Raw genomic sequence first — 17,427 nt, 5'->3', positions numbered from 1 at the left:
ATTTGAATCCAAATCCTCTGACTCCTAGACCAGTCCTCTTTTCCACTAGCCCAATCTCTTCCTTAATTTGGAGTGCCATGACTTTCAGAAACTATCAGTGTGCATTTGACATAGTAGCTATGCACCCTATAAATTATCTTGACTGATCATGTTGTGGGCAGGGACAGTGTTTATTATTATATTGTGCCAAAGCGCTTAAGACAGTGCTTTATATACAGTTAGCACTAAATAAATACAATTAAATGAATGAATGACCATTACCGTACCTCAAAGAATATTCCATATGACCTTCTGTTATTATTCATTTTAAGAATACAAGATTGTGTCCTATGTTCCTACATTCCCTAAAAATGGAAAATACGGGGGGTGGCAGGGGGGTGGTGATTCACTACTCCAGTCCTTCATGTATGGGGTTGGGATTTATTTAACTTTTTACTAGTTCTTGAATTTTGCTAACAATAAACTAAGCATTGCTCCTATTATAACTACTTAAATCCAGTCCTGAGGATTTCTGGAGTTTTTTAGGTATCTTGGAACTTGAGCCCTAAGTGTGACAGTAACTGTATCTATTTTGAATATCACGTATCTATTCCAGCATGAGCACAGTGCTTGGCATAAAGTGAGCACTTAATATATTATCATTTAAAGTTAGAAGCTTCTTACCTGCAGACACTTTATGTTCCTACTATATATTGTCTTTTCAATCAATCATATTTATTGACGCTTGCTGTATGCAGAGCCCTGTACTAAGCCCTAGTAGAGTACAATTTAAAAATGTAACAGTCGCATGCCTTGCCCACAACAAGCTTACAGCCAAGAAGGGGAAACAGACATTGATAAAAATAAATAAATTATGGATATTTACTAAGTGCTGTGGGGCTGAGGGGATGTTGAATAAAGGGAGTAAATAAGGGTCACATAGAAGGGAGAAAAGGAAATGAGGGTTTAGTTAGGGAAGGTATCTTGGAGAATATGTGCCTTCAATAAGGCTTTGAAAGTGGGGAGAGTAATTGTATGTCAGGTCTGATGAGGGAGGGTGTTCCAGGCCACAGGAAGGTTGTGGGTGAGAGGTCAGTGGAGATATGAGATAGAGGTACATTCATTTGTATTTATTGAGTGCTTACACTATGCAAAACATGTACTAAGCACTTGGTAGAGTAGCACTTGGGAGAGTACAGTGCAACAACAGACACATTCCTGCCCACAATGAGCTCTCAGTCTAGAGGGGGAGACAGCCATGAATATAAATTGATAAATATAAATTGGCATATAGTGAGCAATTAATAAATAGATTATCATTTAAAGTTAGAAGCTTCTTATGGGCAGATACTTTATATTCCTACTATATATTTGTCTTTTCAGTCAATCATATTTATTGATGCTTGCTGTATGCAGAGCCCTGTACTAAGCTCTAGGAGTGTACAATCTAAAAATATAACAGACACATGTCTTGTCCACAACGAGCTTATAGCCAAGAGGGGGAAACAGACATTGATAAAAAATAAATGAATTACAGATAAATACATAAATTACAGATATATACCTATGTGCTGTGGGGATGGAAATACAGCAAGTAAATTGGCATTTAGAGGAGAGAAGCGTAGGGGCTGGATTGTAGTAGGAGAGATGAGGTAGGAGAAGGATAGGTAATGGAGTACTTTAAAGCCAGTGGTAAGGAGATGGTCTTTGCTCTGTTTTCTAATATGATCTTACTAATGGTAAGATCCAGGTCCATTCATTCAATAGTATTTATTGAGCGCTTACTATGTGCAGAGCACTGTACTAAGCGCTTGGAATGTCCAGAGAAGCAGCATGGCCTCCTGGAAAGCGCATGGGCCTGGGAGTCAGAGGACTTGGGTTCCAATCCCAGCTCTGCCACTTGCCTGCTGTGTGACATTGGGCAGGTCACTAACATATCCATGGCTCAGTTTCCTCAGCTGTAAAATGAGGATTCAATACCTCTTCTTCCTTGAATTTAAACCGCAAACACCAGAGAAGCAGCGTGGCTTAGTGGAAAGAGCACGGGCATGGGAGTCAGAGGTCAGGGGTTTTAATTCCGGCTCCGCCAATTGTCTGCTGTGTGACCTTGGGCAAGTCACTTAACTTCTCTGTGCCTCAGTTACCTCATCTATAAAAATGGGTATTAAAAAATGTGAGCCCCATGAGGGACAATCTGATTGCCTTGTATCTACCCCAGCACTTAGAACAGTGCTCTGCACATCATAAGCGCTTAACAAATACCATTATTATTATTATTATATAAGCTAGAGACTGTGTCCAACCTGTTATCTTGATTGATTGATTGAATTCACCCCAGCACTTAGTACAGTGCCTGGCAGCACACAGTAAGTGTTTAACACCAAAATCATAACAGTTACCTATATGTTTGCCAACTCTACAGGGAAGATAGGTAGACTTATTGTTTTGAAGCTTGACTCTTCAGGTATTTAATTTGTTCATTCCTTATAATTGGAATAACAGTCTTCTACCTCATTAAAGAACAGTGATATGAAGATTATTAAATCAATTCTTTATGGGGGTCTTTCTGGAGCTTGGCAATGTTGTTTGTAAGCCTTTGGCTATAAAGCAGTGTTTGCTTAAGCACAATTAACCTAGGTTTCACTTTACAAGATGTATTTACAGTACAAAAATCTAATTTAAAGGAAATGACCTCACCATTTCATATTTCTGGAACTGGTTGTTTCATAACCACCAACCTGCGTATGAAGCCATTGGTAAGTAAATTCTCTCCTCCTTTCTATTTTCTCAGTTGAAGTTGATTCCATACAGACAGCTTCTTCTTCTTGAGCTGAAAAGGAAGAATATAAACTCACATTATACTGTTATTGGAAAAGACCAAAGTGTAGCCAAGAACCTGAGGCTAGGTCATATAGTGTATTCAAAGGAAGAAGAGATAGAAAATATAATTTAAAAAACATCCACTGTTAATTCATTCCTGAAGGTACGTAGTTTAACATACACCACTTTTATGTTTACAATCTTTACTTCCCATTACGAGACATGACCCCTTTTGAAAATTAAATAAAAATCTGAAATGCTTCAGGATAGATCTGTGTTTTACCCAGCACCACTGAATTCTGTTCAGTGTATTTTGCCATTTTTCAGTTATTGTGGTTGAGGTTTGAGGAATTCTTCCTTTTTCCTTTATCAGAAGTTATGTAATTCTGGAATGATTTTGTTTCCCACCTACTTTTCATATCTTAGCAATTTTTTTGTTTGTTGTCCAGACCTTCTAATAGCAACCTGTAATTTCATTTAAAACCCTTGTTTGTGTCTCACAACTGAAACAGTTCTACAAGGTTCAAAATAAACAATCACAGATTTTTAAAAAAACCAACAGACCAAACAATTCAATCCAAACTCACCCACACACATAGTGGGCTGAAATTTCTTCAGCTAAAAAGTCAAGATCATTGTTACACACACACAAAAAAAAATACGTTGCACTTTGAAACATGGTTATCTGCAATATGAAAACTGTTACCAAGGCCATGTTATTTTGTGACAATTATTTCATGAATGAAAATCATTATTCTTTTTGTTCCCTTTTAATTCTTTCCCAGTAGGTCTTTCTGACCTATGAAGGGATGGCTTAAATTTTCCTTCTCTATTTCTGTTTCTCTAACCATTCCTTCCTCACCTTGAGCCAGGAAGAATACAAGATTTTATCTCCTTTTTTTCCCCCACTCAGAACTTTTGTTGCTTTTCACCTTTCTCCAACCTGCTCTCCATCTTCTAATATATATTCTTCTTCATTAATGAAAAGCAAAAAATAAAATACTCTCTTTATTAAGCTGTAAATATTTCCCTATTTTTCCTGTATTGAAAAATTGTTTTGAGTGCCATCTTGCTATTTAAAATGGAAGCTCCTAAAGGGCAGAATCATTTCTCATTCAATAAATCTCGAGATATCCTTTTTCAAATGTCCATGACAATCACAGACTCTTTATAGAAATTTAAAATATAAAAACCCTGCTATGACAGTCCATGCATTTCCAAGGGGAGTTACAAGTTTATATAATGCTTTACCTTAACTGAAGAGTCCAAACTGAGTTTTATGAAAGTGACATAAACATTCCTATACCTTAACATCACCTATTTCAAATGTGTACTTTTCCATAAAAATGGAAATAAATACATTCACTCCCCTCCTGCCCACCCCACATCCCAACCAGTGAAAAAGATGCTGGAACTGGAACTGGACAATTAAGATTTTAAGGCAATCCACAGGTTCCTAACTCCATATAAATGGAGGGGACATTCTTTCCCTCCAGACTGTAAGCTCGTTTTGGACAGGGAACATGTCTACCAACTCTGTTATGTTGTTATATTGTATAGTCCCAAGTGCTTATTATAGTTTTCTGCCCACAATAAGTGCTTTATAAATATTACTGATTGATTGATTCATTGATTGGAACCATTGCTGCGATAATAAAGGGACCAGCTTCTCTCAGAACAATTAGACAGGGAAGCTATAGCTATCGGTAACGTGGTAGCCTTCTCTCCTTCCCTTTCCTCTTCTTTTCTTTTCATCTCCTCTTCTCCTTTCCATTTTTCCTCCAAAAGGTTATGGGTCCAGGCCTATTATTCATATTGTCAGGTGACAAGGAAAAGAGACCACTACAGTAATGGTCCAATTTTTTCTTTCTTTCATTCTTTTTATTTTCTAAGGTATTTGTTAAGCGCATACTACGTGTCAGGCACTTTCTAAATGCGGGGGTAGATATACGCCAATCAAGTAGGACACAATCCCTGTCCCCTACGGGACTTCCAGGTAGTACGTAGTAAATCTCCCATTTACAGATGACAAAATCAAGGCACAGAGAAGTTTAGTGACTATTACTTGCCCAAGGTTCACACAGCAGGCAACTGATAGAGCAGATTTTAGAATCCCAAGTCCTCTGACTCTTAAACCCATACTCCTTCCACAAGACCATATGACCTAGTGCCCGAGAGAATGGGAGGGAGGATGATAATGTACTTTCGATGTGCTGTACTGTACCAAGAGCTGGTGTATATACAAGATAATCAAGTTCCACATGGGTTTCACAGTCTATGTAGGAGAGAGAACAGGCATTGATTGAATCCCTATCTTGCATATGAGGGAAGTGAAGCACAGTGAAGTGACTTACCCAAGGTCACAAGCAGACAAATGGCAGATTGGGGATTAGAATTCAGGTCCTCTAACTCCTAGGCCCATGGTAGCAGAGGTTACCTTGCTTCCAACATAATCCTTCCCTACCTGCCAGGTGTGTGGTTCAATCCAAGTAAAGGAATTTCTGAAAGCAAGTCGACATGTTCGCTCACAATGCAAACCACACAAACTCCCGCTCACCGGAAATTTCAGTACCTCTCGGGTTAATTCACTTTTGGGTTCAGCAAAACTCTTCCATAAGAATTCAATTACAAGAAAGATAATTATAAGAAAGGCAATAAGAGAGAAATTATATTGATTGTTTATTGTAGTTGGATGTGTTAATGGATAGTTTGGTATTCTTTCCATTAACTAAGCAGATTTTGATTTTCCAATAGGTCCTTTAAGAATACTATTCAATCACTTCATGTTTTCTTTCCTAAAAATTTCTGTTTTTACATTTACTTTAAACTTTATATAAATTGTTTTTAGGGTAGAAAAACACATTATATGTATTCTGTAAAGAGAGTATATTAGGAAAACAAAAAAAACTGAAATACATCACTGCATTCACACAGATATATTTGATATTATTGTAGCCGCAGCAGATTATCGAATGGGTTGTAGATTTTCCCCATCAATTCCCTTGTAAAGTATCATGTAGACAGTGTAGTTGAATTCCAGAATCTCTCAATGTGTTTTTTTTTGTTTTGTTTTTGACATGTGCCATCATGTTAGAGTAGAGGCCCTGTGTGAAGGTTTGAAAGACTTAAAACAGAAAAAAAAGAAGAGTAAGCTGGGACCAAAGCATTTAAAAAGTCTACTGAGGCATGTTCCTCATTATGGCATTTGGGAGCATATGTAGCAATACCACAGAAAGCCTCTTATTCTTTTTACCATCCTGATTCCATTTAGGGAGTCTTTCAAATGGATTAATTCCTGCCAAGTTTGGTTAGGAACATTTATTAAAGTATTTATTTATTAATGTCATTTCATGCATTAGTAAGGTATGAACCACACTCCATTAAGATTGTGTGAATTTCAGGTAACTTCATTTCCTTTCACAAGTTTTGGAGTTTGTTTTTTCATTAAACAGAGCATAGACATTAGAGCAAATATGCTCTCACCCTAGATCCAACACTCATCTGCTGTGTGATCTTGGACAAGCCAATTACTTCCTCACTGACTTAATAAAAGAAGAAAAACAATACCCCTTTTGTGGATAGTTGTGAGAAAGACTGTGCTAATGTTTGGAATGCTCTTTGCATTACCCAGAAATAACACCCTATAAATACAAAGTAACTTTGTAGGATACAGCGAGGATGCTACAGGAAAAAGTGATGGGTGATCTTGGGAAAAAAAAGGATTGCTTTAACTTTTAATGCCTACTCCAAATCGGGGGTAATTAACTGTTGATCTTTTATTTTTTTTTTTTTAGAGGTGAATGATTATTGAGCCCCTGAAGTACTGCAGCACCTGGTATGATATAGGAAGTATTACTAGATTTTGAGGATCCTTAGCTAATATCTTGCACACAGTAAGTGCTCAATAAGTGTGATTGAATGAATGAATAATGGAATTTAATGATTTTATTTCTGTGGTTAATGACAGATAATAAAATATACAGTTAAAGCTTTAGACAGGTTAATATCTTGCAATTAAATATAAAAACGTTCCCCCCAGCCCCAAAATCAGAATATTCAGTGTTATTCCCTGATTAATTTCTCACCTCCTGTCTTATATTCCCCCTTACTTATTTAAGCATTTCTATATCAACTAAGCACTTGGTTTTCATAGCCACACAGCACTTTTGTACATATCTTTGTATTCTATTGATCTCTTCTTCCTATTGTCATTTCATCTTAGAGTCTGTCTTCCTTGCTATATAGTAAACTCTTTGAGATCAAGAATCATGTCTACTACATGACATGGCCTAGAGGACAGAGCGTGGGCCTGGGAGTCAGTGGTATGGATTTTGATCCCAGCTCTGCCACTTCCCTGCTTTGTGATCTTAGGCAAATCATTTTCTATGTGCCTCAGTATACTCATCTGTAAAATAGGAATTGAATACTTTTTCCCCCTCTTAGGCGTGAGCTCCATGTGGGAAGGGGACTGGATCCAACCTGACTTTCTTGTATCCACCCTAATAATAATAAGAATGATGATGGCATTTGTTAAGCACTTAATCTGTGCCAAGCACTGTTCTCAGCACTGGAGGAGATACAAGGTAATCAGGTTGTCCCATGTGGGGCTCACAGTCTTCATCCCCATTTTGCAGATGAGGTAACTGAGGCCCAGAGAAGTTAAGTGACTTGCCCAAAGTCACACAGCTGAGAAGTGATGGAACCAGGATTAGAACCCATGACCTCTGACTCCCAAGCCCGAGCTCTTGCCACTGAGCCACGCCGCTTCTCAATGCTAGTACAATACTAGCACAGTGCTTGGAACATGGTAAGGACTTAACACATATCATTATTAGCATTATTATACATTCTATTATAGTCTATTAAGCACTTAATAATAATAATGTTGGTATTTGTTAAGCGCTTACTATGTGCAGAGCACTGTTCTAAGCGCTTAAGCGCTTACTATGTGCAGAGCACTGTTCTAAGCGCTGGGGTAGACGCAGGGGAATCAGGTTGTCCCACGTGGGGCTCACAGTCTTAATCCCCATTTTACAGATGAGGTAACTGAGGCACAGAGAAGTTAAGTGACTTGCCCACAGTCACACAGCTGACAAGTGGCAGACCTGGGATTTGAACTCATGACCTCTGACTCCAAAGCCCGTGCTCTTTCCACTGAGCCAAACAGATGCTCTTGGTTAATTGAATAGTTGATAATCCTACATTGGCTCTGACTAGGGACTCAATTCAGACTTGGTTCTAACTTCTCTGATTCTGCAAGAGAGCAGACTGGAGATTTGGATCCTGCATTACAAATAGCAGTAGTTTTGGTAGTAATAGTAATAGAAGTACTGGTATTAACAGTAATGGAGGGAGAGTAGTAATACTTGAGTAAAAATAGTATTTATTGAGTGCCCACTGGTAATAATAATAATAATGTTGGTATTTGTTAAGAGCTTACTATGTGCAGAGCACTGTTCTAAGCGCTGGGGTAGATACAGGATAATCAGGTTGTCCCACGTGAGGCTCACAGTCTTAATCCCCATTTTACACATGAGATAACTGAGGTCCAGGAAAGTGAAGTGACTTGCCCACAGTCACACAGCTGACAAGCGGCAGAGCCGGAATTTGAACCCAGGACCTCTGACTCCCAAGCCCAGGCTCTTTCCACTGAGCTACGCTACTTCTCTAAAAAAGTTGGTATTTGTTAAGTGCCCTACGATGTGCAGAGCACTGTTCTAAGCACTGGGGTAGATACTGGGTAATCAGGTTGTCCCATGTGAGGCTCACAGTCTTAATCCCCATTTTACAGTTGAGGTAATTGAGGCCCAGAGAAGTTAAGTGACTTGCCCACAGTCACACAGCGGACAAGTGGCAGAGTCCGGATTCGAACCCATGACCTCTGACTCCCAAGTCTGGGCTCTTTCCACTGAGCCATGCTGCTTCACTAAGTGTATTGGTACAATACAGTCTATCAAGCACTTGAACAGCATATGTTCCTCCGTTACAGGGGTAGAGGGGTCACAGATATGGATGTTCTTTCCTACTCAGATGCTCCTGGTAGAGGGCGGATTTGGAGGAGCGGAGCTCCTGATCTCTCCACTCCGTAGTCAGTTCAGAGTCTAAAAGAATGGGTGTTCGGGATCACAACTCTTACCAAGCCTGACTACTGCAAACGGAAGTCCTGTTCCAGGAAGTCCTGTGCAAGTATTGCCCTTTACTTCTGTGCTGCATTCATGTATCTTAGTGCATGGTAAAAGAATCTCTCGCTCTTGCATTCAGCAGTTTGAGTCAGACAGGGGTCTCAGTAGAGAAGCAGCGTGGCTTAGTGGAAAGAGCCGGGCTTGGGAGTCAGAGGAAGTGAGTTCTAATCCCGGCTCCACCACTTGTCTGTCATGTGACTGCGGGCAAGCCACTTAACTTCTCGGTGCCTCAGTTACCTCATCTGTAAAATGGGGATGAAGACTGTGAGCTTCATGAGGGAAACCTATCTTGTATCTATCCCGGTGATTAGAACAGTGCTTGGCACATAGTAAGTGCTTAACAAATACCATAATTATTATTATTATTACCAGCTGTATGGTCTTTCACTGCATTACTTGGGAAGTCCTAATTACAGGCTGCTGCAAGACAAACTTTTCAGGCCACCCAGAATGTTTAGAAACTGCCTGGCCCCCGAAACCCGAGGGCATTAAGATTTTGATTTTTGTCTATTTCGCTAACATCCCTGTATGGATATCCACTCATCATGTCAAGTTCAGCAGGTCCAAAAATGAACACCTCATCTGCCCTCCCACATCTTATCCTCCACCTAGCTTTCCCATCTCAGTTAAGAAACACCACCATCCATGTCTGTGAAGCCTGCAACCTTGAAACTGTACTCAACTCCATCTTGTATCTTTTCAAGTTCTAAGTAGTAAGTGCTTGGGAGAGTACAACAAAAAAAAAATATGGTACTTGCTAAGTACCTACTATGTGCCAAGCACTGTTCTAAACACTGGAGTAGACAAAAGGTAATCAGGATGGACATAGTCGATCCAAGTCTTAATCCCCATTTTACGATGAGATAACTGAGGCACAGAGGAGCTAAATGATTTGCCCAAGTTACACAGAAGACAGGTGCTGGAGCCAGGATGAGAACCCAGGTCCTTCTGCTGGGGTAGATACAGAGTTAGTAGACACATTCCCTGCCCACTCCCACTGTACCTCGGTCGCCACTCTTCATTTCTCTCAAGCAAACCTAGACACAAAGCCTAATTCTCAACTTTTCCATTGCCTATCCCTCGCTTAGACTCTTGCCACTTCCAGGAACTCTCACTCCTTCAAATCTGCCACATTTGACACCTGTTCTCATCTTTAAAGCCCTTCTGAAAACCCTGAAATCCTCTGGGAATCCCTCCCTAGTTCATTTCTTATTCCCCCAGACTTTATCTTCTAATGTCACCTCAACATTTATGTAACTAAATACTATCGTTCTAAAAACTCCCTGAAGCACTCATGACCTCCCTTAGCACTTATGCAAATATCTTACATACACTACTATTTAAGAAGTATTAATAATTGTGGGCAGGGAACTTGTCTACCAATTCTGTTGTATTCTCCCAAATGCTTGGTACAGTGCTGTGAACACAGTAAGTGCTTAATAAATACCATTGATTATTATTAATAGTAATATCGGCAATACATTAGTAGCATTATTCATTCAACAGTATTTATTGAGCGCTTACTATGTGCAGAGCACTGTACTAAGCGCTTGGAATGTACAAATCGGCAACAGAAATCGGCAGTTAGTCCACATGTTCCCTGCTCACAGTGATTAATGATGATAATGATGATGATAACAATAATAATGTTTTAGGGCTTACTATGTGACAGGCATTGGGTGAAGTGCATATATTTCTCCATTTTCTTCATCCTCCCATCTAAAGAGCAGGGATCATGTCTACTTATTGTATCATAAGCATTGCCGAGTTTTTAGTACCATTCCTTGTGCAATGCCTTGCTGAATAAATATTACTGATTAACTGACTGACATGAAGCTGTGATCATGTTTTTTGTACTACACTGTGGCTAGAAACCACACTGTAATTCTGTGAAAGCCTCATTAAGAATGTTCTTCAGAAGTTTTCCCAGGAGAATTCTGGCTAGATTCGAGCTAGCACTATGGAGCAGGGGCTTCCCATGATAATTTTTGCAATCAGTGCTCTCCCTTTCTTCTCGGAGATATTGATAATGATGGTGCCTTGAAATCCCATGGATTTTTTTCAGTAGTACTTATGTTGAGGGAACATCTTTTCAGGTAAACCAGGAGCATATTTTTTCCGCTGTTTGTAGAACAGTATTATATCTAGGAACTTTACTGTTTTTCATAGTGCTAACTTTTTTATGGCAGTTGTTAAGTACTTATCAAATGCCAGGCCCTGTGCTTAGCACTGGGGTAGATATGAGCCAATCAGAATGGACATGTTCCACATGAGACTCACATTTTAATTTTCATTTTACAGATAGGTAACTGAGGCACAGAGAAGTGAAATGTCTTGCCCAAGTGACACAGCAGACAGATGGAAGAGCCAGAATTAGAACCCAGGTACTTCTGATTCCCAGGCCTGAGTTCTAACCACTAGGCCCACTGCTTCTCTACCTTAACTGACTATTTCATTACGTGTTGGTGTGAAAATCATGTCTTCACATGTTGCTAGGCAGATTATTTTTATTCGACTATCCTCCAGAGTGGTGGAGGGCTAATAAAGAGATTGCTAATGTGATCTACAAGATTCTTGCTTGAGGATCTATTCATTATGAGAGTGGAGCCACTTCTAGCCTTCATGATTTTGGGAGGGAAAAAGGAGAGCTTGTGATTTATTTCCTGCCTTATCTCACCGCTATTACACACACTTCTTAGTTTACTCCACATTTCAATTCCTGCTTCAAAAACCATCCCTCTGTAAAGATCATGTGGACAAATATTCAGGGTACTGTTGAAGCACTGCTTGTTTCACTGAGACTGTTTCTTTATTTTCATGGATGTTACTATACTTGTATTGGAATTTCAGGTTAAAAAAATCAAAATCAAATTGGCCCAAGAATCTGGAATGCCAAGATGGACTGGAAATTTAAAGCAATTATTTTGTACATTAAAAAAAGGAAAGCTTATCAAATCATTATCTGAAATTAGCATAAATACTTGGATAATCTGTAGTGAAAAGAGTAAAAAAAAGTAACACAAAGTGGATAATGCAAGTATACAAGTTATGTGAGTGCCATCAAGGACAATGAATTCCCTTTCATTAATGAAATGATTTTTACTTTTATTCATAAAAATCATATTTAAAAAATCAAATTAACATGTGTTGCAAGAAAATTAGAAAAGTTGGTTTAGCATTTTTCATTCAATTGGAGCAAAGAATTAACCATCAATTAATATTATGTAATATTTAAAGAGTGTTGATTATTTACATTATTCAATTTTGATATCTTTTTTCTGTAGTTTTTATTTTTTCCCTTGAAATGTTTTAATGCCTGCAAATGTCAACCCATGTTAATTTCACTAAGGTTATTAGTCCATTCTTTTTTAGAAGATAGTGGAAGAAGTGGAGTACTCTATGCAACATTTTTTACATTTGAAGAAAATAAGAATGACATATTTTTAGTAACTTGGACTGACTCCTGATTTCATGTACATGGTATCTACTGAGAATACTCTGAAAAAATGATTTACATTAAAAAGTATAAATGTTCCAATTGTGTTTTTTGAGAGGTTATTGCATCATACTCAACAAATGAAGCAAACATAAAACTGGAGCTTGGCACAAGTGTTACACTTACAGAATTTTAATTTCATTAACATCTGTATAAATACTTGTTGATAGGCTGTTTATGGCTTCCTGGTTAACTATTCCAATCTGTGTTGTTGGAAGGCTGAGAGTATTGGCACACAACCAGGAAATCTGTAAAGGCTATTTGTATGGGACTTGCAACATCTCTATTCTTCTTAAATCTATTCAAATATATCTAGAAAATTAATTGCTAAGAAAAATGATTTAAGAATAAAGATCCAGATTGTTGGGACCAGAGCTTAGAAAGATAAATTTTGGGAGTAAAGCCAAAGTCAAGACATGGAAGGATGGAAGGCTCAAAGAATAACTGAAACATTACCTCTTTTCAATATTTTTCATGCCAGAGGAAAAACAAAACAGTTTTAGAATGTCAGTTTTCCATATTTTTTGCTAATAATAAATATTCTTCTGCTGAGGCAGACTAATTAAATCAAATGAAAGATTCATCAAAAGCACTGGAAGGGCTTAGAATTGAGTTTCTAATGGACATTTACATATTTGCTCTCTATGCACTCAGTATTTTCCCATGTAATTGCATCACCAGAAATGGATTGATCTGATGACACCTTTTTCACAAACACCCACCTTCTACTACTGAAGTTGAGGCCTTACCAAACAAGGGAAAACTTTCCAACATGAAGTCACTACAGCATTCAGGGCAATAAAATACGGCAAAGCATCTGAACCTGATGGCATTCTTGCCAAAATCTAGGAGCATCAATCAATGAATGAATGGTATTTACTGAGTGTTATGCACAGAACACTGTATCAAGTGCTTGGGTGGGTAGAATACAACAGAATTAGCAGAAACGTTCCCTGCCCACAACAAGCTCACAGTCAGGCTGGTGTGAGGGGGCAGGGGGAAAGACAACATGAATAAATAGGTAATTTAAAATATATAATTCTCAGATATGTACATAGGTAGGGGTGGGGTGACTATCAAGTATTCAAAGATCACAGATCGACGTGAATAGATGATGCAGAAGGGAGAGTGAGCCAGGGAAAAGAGGGCCTAATCGGGAAAGGACTCTTGGCATGGAGACAAACTCCTGTAAAAACACTTACCCAGGTTATTCCTCACCATTCAGAACACTGAGGAGATAAACTGTGGTATTTATTAAATGCTTACTCTATGCTAAGCATTGTGATTAGTCTAAGATAATCAGTTCAGACAGAGCAATCCAGAAAGGAATGACAAAGGTATTCACCATCCATATCATCTGCCCAGAAGCAGCATGACTTCATGATGGTATAGGTGACCTTCTCAGGGCCCTCTCAAATCCATTCACCTTCGCCAATGCATTAAGCACTGCTGAGTAGCGGTTCTGCTCCCGCTTAATAAGTCTTTCATTCCTAGATATTTATTGAGCATTTAGTGAGTGTAGAGCGTTTTATGATTAGGAAAGTACAATCAGCCAATCAGTTTCTGTATGCAGAACATTGTACTAAGCACTTGGGAGACTGTGAACAGTAATATGACAGACACATTCCCCGCCCACAAGACAATCCAACTGGTAGACGTGAACCTGTCCTTTAAAAGCTACCTGTTTAGCAGAGGTCATAGGCAGTACAATAAATTATAGATAAGATATATGGCAGACTATAATGCTGTGGGTGTTAAAGTACTTAAGGGGTAAAGGCACTTGAGTAAGATCAGGTTAGACAATGTTCCGAAGACTCCAAATTCATGGACCTGTGGCCTAATATCACACTGCTGTCACACTCTGACAGTCTCCCAGAGAACATATAAAATCCTAGAATCAGTCATTTAAAAATGGCTGCATATATGTAACTGGGCCCTGGAGATACAGATCCAAGAAGGCATGCTTCACTTCACCAACTCAGCCAGGCATTATCAATCTATCTATCAATCAATCAATGGTATTTATTGAATGAAGCTCTATAGGCAATTAAAATTGTAAATTGGCAACTCAGGGATAAACAGTGTCACATAATTCTGTCGCCTATGCAACATACTGACTAACAAGATATCTATAGACAAGAAAGCAAGTCAAAAAAAGAAGACCAGCCTATTCTATGGGAGATTGACAGAGCAAGGCAACAATGTGGCACTGGGCTCTAAACCAACTCAAATCCACAGATTTGGATTGCGCTCCAACCACAATGCTATATCTGAGTCCTTGGGCACATATTCTAAAATGATTAATTTATATCTACCCCAGAACAGTGTTTTTCCCAGAGTAAGCTATTAACCTCTCCAGTGAAAAATAATTGTGGTATTTGTTAAGCGCTTACTAAGTGCCAAGCACTGTTCTAAGTGCTGGCGTAAATACAAGGTACATCAACCCTTTATCATGGCAGGAGAATTTGTGTACGCTGTTGAAGCTTAGAGTTACGCCATAATGGAAAGGTCTAAGCCAAAGTGTCAGAATAAGTTGATTCACCTGCTCTGGGGAAGAGTCAAAGGCTGATGAGCAAGTGATCAAAACGTTTAACAAAGACAAAGGCAGAGACTTAGGTTTTATGGCACAGAAGAAGGCAATGATAAATCACTTCCATATCTTTACCAAGAAAACTCTACGGATGCACATACCAGAACAACTTTATGACAGATGAGGGGACGTTCTGAAGAGGGGTTGTCCATGGAATCACTATGAATTGGAAACGACTTGATGGAATTTGAAAAAGAAGCGCTTAACAAATACTATGAAAAAATTGAATAGAAATTGGATAGAAAACGCTTTCTTTTCATTTAACCTTCAAGGATATTTTAATGATCATTAAACATATTCATTTATAAAGGGTATTTTTTAATCTGTTTTCTTTTGGCCACTCAGTTAGACTCTGTGCTTTTTACTTCGCATTTTTCCCCTTTGAGGCCCCTATAGCATACAAATACCAACATTATTATATTATATTAAGAAAGACACTCAAGTTTCAGGCTCTTTTTAATGGTTTGCCACTAAAATCTGGCAATTCTTTGGTACACTGACCCACGGTTAGGTAGAGGTGAAATTATTTAGGAAGAAATAAAGCTGGTGATATGATATAGTTTGATTGTAATATGTAAAAAAAGTATACTAATCAATCAATCAGTGGTACTTATTGAGTGCTTACTATGCGGACAGCGTTGTAGTAAGTGCTTGGGAGAGTAAAATATAAAATAATTAGTGGACACGTCCCCTAACCATAACAAACTTTTAGTCTGAGAGAGATGACTAGGAAATAACTTCAGAATTTGTCTCTCTTTCAATTCACCTCATGCCATTATCATTATCATTACATTTATTAAGAGGTTAGTGTGTGTCAAACACTGTTCTAAGGGCTGGGGTAGATACAAATTAATCAGGTCAGACACAGTAAATATCAGTAAATAAAAAATGGAAATAAACCTCGAAGGAAATGGGTGAAATGCCAGTTTCAGTTTTCCTCTATATTTTTCATATTAATTACCTTAATCAATTATTCACAAAAAAACTAAGTCCTATGTACTCATATTACTAATACTTAAAACATTTATGTGACATTTCAAGAACAATTACATTCACAAATTGGTACTTATATGTTTGGCTCACAAATCATAAATAAGTTTGGCTTTTAATTATTATGTAAGAAAGACTATTAATGCCATTCTTTTAACATATGTGCCAGGTTTCAGATCCAGGAATTAAATTCATTATTAAGTGGTACAGGACACAGATGAATAAGAATTGCAGTTTAAAAAAAGGTACTCATCATTTCTATTATAATCTGTAATGTATAAGGATTATATTTGCCAATAAAAGTTACACAAGATTCCATTTCAATTATAGTAATGAAATTTTAAAACAGGATGCCACAATATTTTTGTAAGAAAAACAAAGAAAAGAAGCTTTTTTAGACACAGATATGCATGAGTAGATTATTTGACTGAACTGTATTCCAGGGTATAAAGGGTTCTGTGAGGATTTTTTTAACTTTAAAAAGGAAGTGGGGCTAAACTGAAGAAAGTTCAGTTAGATATAAAGGAAAACTTCTAGACAATATGGTATTAAAAATTGGAATAGAACATTATAGAGATTTGAAAAATTGATAGTTTGATTTGTCTAGTATAAATATTCTCTTATCTGATGTAGAAGCCTTGTGTAGATAACCTCTTGAGGCCTCTTGCACTTATTCTGAATGCTAAAATAACAATAGCAATAATTACATAGATATTTTAATAGAAATTTCCACAATAGGTTTTTTTCAATTTTAAATCACCAGGATACTTAACACAAAATGATAAGTACCTATTTAAACTGTGAAAATAAAATATAATTCAGTGGCTATGGAAATTTTTAAATCAGAGTTATTAAATAGCAGATAGAACACCAATTCCCACCTACCATTATCTTAAGTGCCAATACGCTGGACTTGCTTTTAATATTTCACTATCATCTGTGGATTCAATAACTATGCGAGCTATCAAAGTAGGATTAAATTAGTCTACAAACTGTATCCAGCCATTATATTTCAACTTATTTTGTTTTGCCTCTTCAGCGCTAATTCTTTTACCATTTCATAGGTCACCTGCTAAACAATTTTGTCAAAAATCTTCTTTAATCTGCATTCCATAACTCATTAGATTTTTGCCCCTTAGTAACATTTTGGCTCTCCTCTTTCACTCATTTTTTGGGTCTGTTTACTATATCCTGGATTGATATACTGTCTGTTTTCCCTTGGTGTTAACTTGAATCCTTCCTATCTTTTACCTACACATATGGGATTTATTCACATTGGCATGTTGTTTGTTTACGTCAGTGAACGGAAGCCTATAGCAAAACCTCAAAACCTCAAACATTGTTGCATAACAGTGAACAATTGGGAGACA

General features: G+C 37.8%; 1 protein-coding gene across 7 annotated transcripts in view; it reads right to left on the bottom strand.

The window, feature by feature from the left end:
• Positions 1-17,427, bottom strand: part of LRRIQ1 (leucine rich repeats and IQ motif containing 1) — a 165,697-nt gene that overhangs the window by 24,268 nt on the left and 124,002 nt on the right. For 5 of the 7 annotated variants that reach the window (XM_029079406.2, XM_029079407.2, XM_029079408.2 and 2 more), the window contains one exon: positions 2,677-2,809. In XM_029079406.2, the coding sequence (XP_028935239.1) occupies positions 2,677-2,809 (133 nt within the window). Of the gene's footprint in view, positions 1-2,676; positions 2,810-17,427 lie in introns of those variants that run through there. The other 2 variants (XM_039914086.1, XR_003764483.2) reach the window with 2 other exon arrangements.

The sequence above is a fragment of the Ornithorhynchus anatinus genome, chromosome 14 (genome assembly GCF_004115215.2).
Source record: "Ornithorhynchus anatinus isolate Pmale09 chromosome 14, mOrnAna1.pri.v4, whole genome shotgun sequence".
In the NCBI taxonomy this organism is placed as follows: domain Eukaryota; kingdom Metazoa; phylum Chordata; class Mammalia; order Monotremata; family Ornithorhynchidae; genus Ornithorhynchus; species Ornithorhynchus anatinus.
The sequence above is the reverse complement of the archived record's forward strand: the minus strand, read 5'-3'. Positions and strand labels throughout refer to the sequence as shown.